The following is a 2,876-nucleotide window of genomic DNA, read 5'->3' as shown; positions in this document are numbered from 1 at the left end:
AGCACATTTGGTCATATACGGCTTTGTTATATCCTCCTGACATACCGTATATCACGGTGAACATGCAACCTGTCTAGAGCGCCTAAACGCGTAAATAGTTTTTTTTACGAAACATAGATATGTCAAGTATATATCCAAAAACGACTTTTTACATTACGATGCCGTGGTATACGGTACCAGTAACATCTCAAGTATATGCGGACATTTCGTTTATGCTGAATTAAAGTTATTAGTGACATTCATCTTCACTTGTCACACGTTTCCCGTGGAGGAACTCTTGATCATCTCGTTTTGCATGGCCATGGCATCAAAGCTCATTTTCAAATTCGCTTCCGACCAAACGCATCTGATCGAAACTTACCAAGACAACATTCGTCATGTCGACTGCTCCGAGAACTGTCAACGCATACGCCGCCTTTGACAGGACCGGCGAGTGCAAACTCTGGCAGTACCAGAGCCGCCCACTTGGTGACGAGGACGTCGAGATCAAGATTTCTCACTGCGGCATCTGCGGCTCTGATCTTCATACTATTGATGGTGGCTGGGGACCTGCCCCGTACCCGTGCGTCGTTGGTCACGAAATCATTGGTGAAGTGACTCTGGCTGGCCCGAATGTGAAGAATCTAGCAGTGGGCGACCGTGTCGGCGTGGGTGCCCAAGTGTGGGCTTGTTTGAACCGCGATTCCAATGACAAGTGCCGGGACTGCGGAGATGGTGAGGATGCTGCGTGTGATCAGGGTGTCTGGACTTACAACGCCACTTATAAGGACGGCGCCAAGTCCTACGGCGGGTACGCCGACTACGTGCGTGTCGACAGCAACTACGCTTTCAAGATCCCCGAGGTTATTCCTTCCGATGTGGCTGCACCTCTGCTCTGTGCTGGTGCTACCGTTTTCACGCCTCTGAAGCAGGAGGGTGTGAAGGCGGGCGACCGTGTCGGCGTCGTTGGCATCGGTGGCCTTGGTCACATCGCCATTCAGTTCATTCGTGCACTGGGGGCCGCTCCTGTTGCCTTTTCGCGTTCTGCAAACAAGGAGAAGGAAATTTTGTCGATGGGTGCCGAGGAGTTCTACAACCTCAGCGACACCGAGCAGCAGAAGAAGGCGGCTGGAAGTGTTGATTTCCTGCTGCTAACCGCTGATGCCAACAATATGCCGTACGATCTGTACCTGAGCCTGGTTCGCAAACGTGGCACACTCATCATGGTTGGTGTTCCAAATGACCAGATAAAGATTTCACCATTTTCCTTGATTCCTCGTGCTGTGCGTGTGCGAGGCAGTGCAATCGGTAGTATCAGGGACATCGAGGGCATGCTGGAGCTCGCGGCGAAGAAGAACGTACGCCCTATCATCCAGAAGCTGCCGATGGCCAAGGTGAACGAAGGGCTGGACATGGTTCGTGAAGGCCGCGTGCGCTACCGCGTCGTTCTGGAGAACTAACGACGTGGACGCTGACAAGATAATGGTTGAGTAGCTTCTGGTGACAAGGTCTAGAGTTGCTTGATCATTTATGAAATGACCACATTTTCGTTGGAATCCTTATACTATGCATGCGGTGCCTTGAAATGTCGGCGCCTTCGGAGTTTATCGTCGTTTTCATAATCGTATTTTATTCTTGGTCGTACCCAACCCTTACTTACTCAAGTAAATCCTGGCTTAGGTTATTTTTTTCCCCACAGATTATTCAAAATAAATTCTGGATCGGTTACCTTAAATAAATACTAATAGATTACCCATATTATATTCTCATAGCTTACCAAATTTATTATACTCGGAACTAAAGGGAGTTTGGGCTGGTAGTGCTGAGTATCTGATCGCCTGCAACTTACACTGAAAACATTTTTTTTTATAGCATAGTGTTTGCCTAACCAGCGGGAAAGGAAAATTGCATAATTTTGGAGACGTATCTCAAGTCATTATTTATTGTGGGTGGTGAAGCCATGCTATTATTTATTATATCACGTCACGAGAATGAACATCATCGGATAATTTATTGCGCATATCGACCCAACAGAAACTGCCATATTCGGATATTCGGAGGCTGGAGGGCCCATTATTGATTTACTTCCACCAGATGATAGGATTATCCAATAAGCCGACAAGTCCAATGCTCCCACTGCATTAGACGTGCCTAGCAAACTGAATTCAAACTTCTGCATTTCCATCGCTGATCGGTGTCAGCGTTTAAGAGGGAAGATGGCGTTTCCTGATTCCAGATCATCGCTATTCTAACTTTTGTGGCGATGGCGGTCAGTCCGTACAGTGGATGTCAGAGCACATTCCGTGTCGAAGCGAGTCTCGTTTTTCGGAATTGTCATCGTGAACTTGTGGGGCGACGCTGTAACCCGACGAACACTGCGATACATGCCGAAAGCGTTCGCCTGAGTTAATTCTTCGTTCACTTTGCTTTTATCCGCCGCACTTCGACTACGGAGGATCAAACAACTTAGCCACATACAAGCCAGCTTTAGCTCCACATTATGGTGAAGATTTCGAGTATCCTTGCTGCAGCAGCTGCCGCCACCTTGATTCTCACAACCTCAGCCAACGCTGTCACCAATGACTTTCCTGTTCTAGGTGGAGACTCTAACGCAGCACGGCACTATCGCTTTCTACGTGCTGTCGTAGCTACCAGCTCCAGCAACGTGTCCAGTCTCATTGATGGCAGTCTGGACAACAGCGATGAAGAAGACGCACTGCATGGCAAGGGCAGTTTGGCTGGACATACTTCTCCTTCAGATGCTGGTCACGACAGTAAATCTCCTTGCAATCACGACGGACACAACAATCCCAAGGATGCCAAGTTGGAGAATAACAATAAGTCTGGTAAGCTCAACTCCACCACCAACAAAACGACTGTCGTATCATCATCTCCCC

General features: G+C 48.3%; 2 protein-coding genes across 2 annotated transcripts; both read left to right on the top strand.

Moving 5' to 3' along the window:
* Positions 1 to 377: 377 nt before the first annotated feature.
* On the top strand, positions 378 to 1,439 carry PPTG_17838 (hypothetical protein; the record flags this gene model as incomplete). The annotated part of the gene is made up of 1 exon (XM_008915882.1): positions 378 to 1,439. The coding sequence occupies one exon, from the start codon at positions 378 to 380 to the stop codon at positions 1,437 to 1,439; it is 1,062 nt and encodes a 353-aa protein (XP_008914130.1).
* Positions 1,440 to 2,479: 1,040 nt separating this feature from the next.
* PPTG_24243 (hypothetical protein) lies at positions 2,480 to 2,824 on the top strand (the record flags this gene model as incomplete). The annotated part of the gene is made up of 1 exon (XM_008915881.1): positions 2,480 to 2,824. A coding segment is annotated over one exon (345 nt), but the record flags the coding sequence as incomplete, so codon positions are not given.
* Positions 2,825 to 2,876: the final 52 nt, after the last annotated feature.

This window comes from Phytophthora parasitica (assembly GCF_000247585.1).
Source record: "Phytophthora parasitica INRA-310 unplaced genomic scaffold supercont2.76, whole genome shotgun sequence".
Lineage (NCBI taxonomy): Eukaryota > Oomycota > Peronosporomycetes > Peronosporales > Peronosporaceae > Phytophthora > Phytophthora nicotianae.
This window is presented reverse-complemented; position numbering and strand designations above follow the sequence as displayed.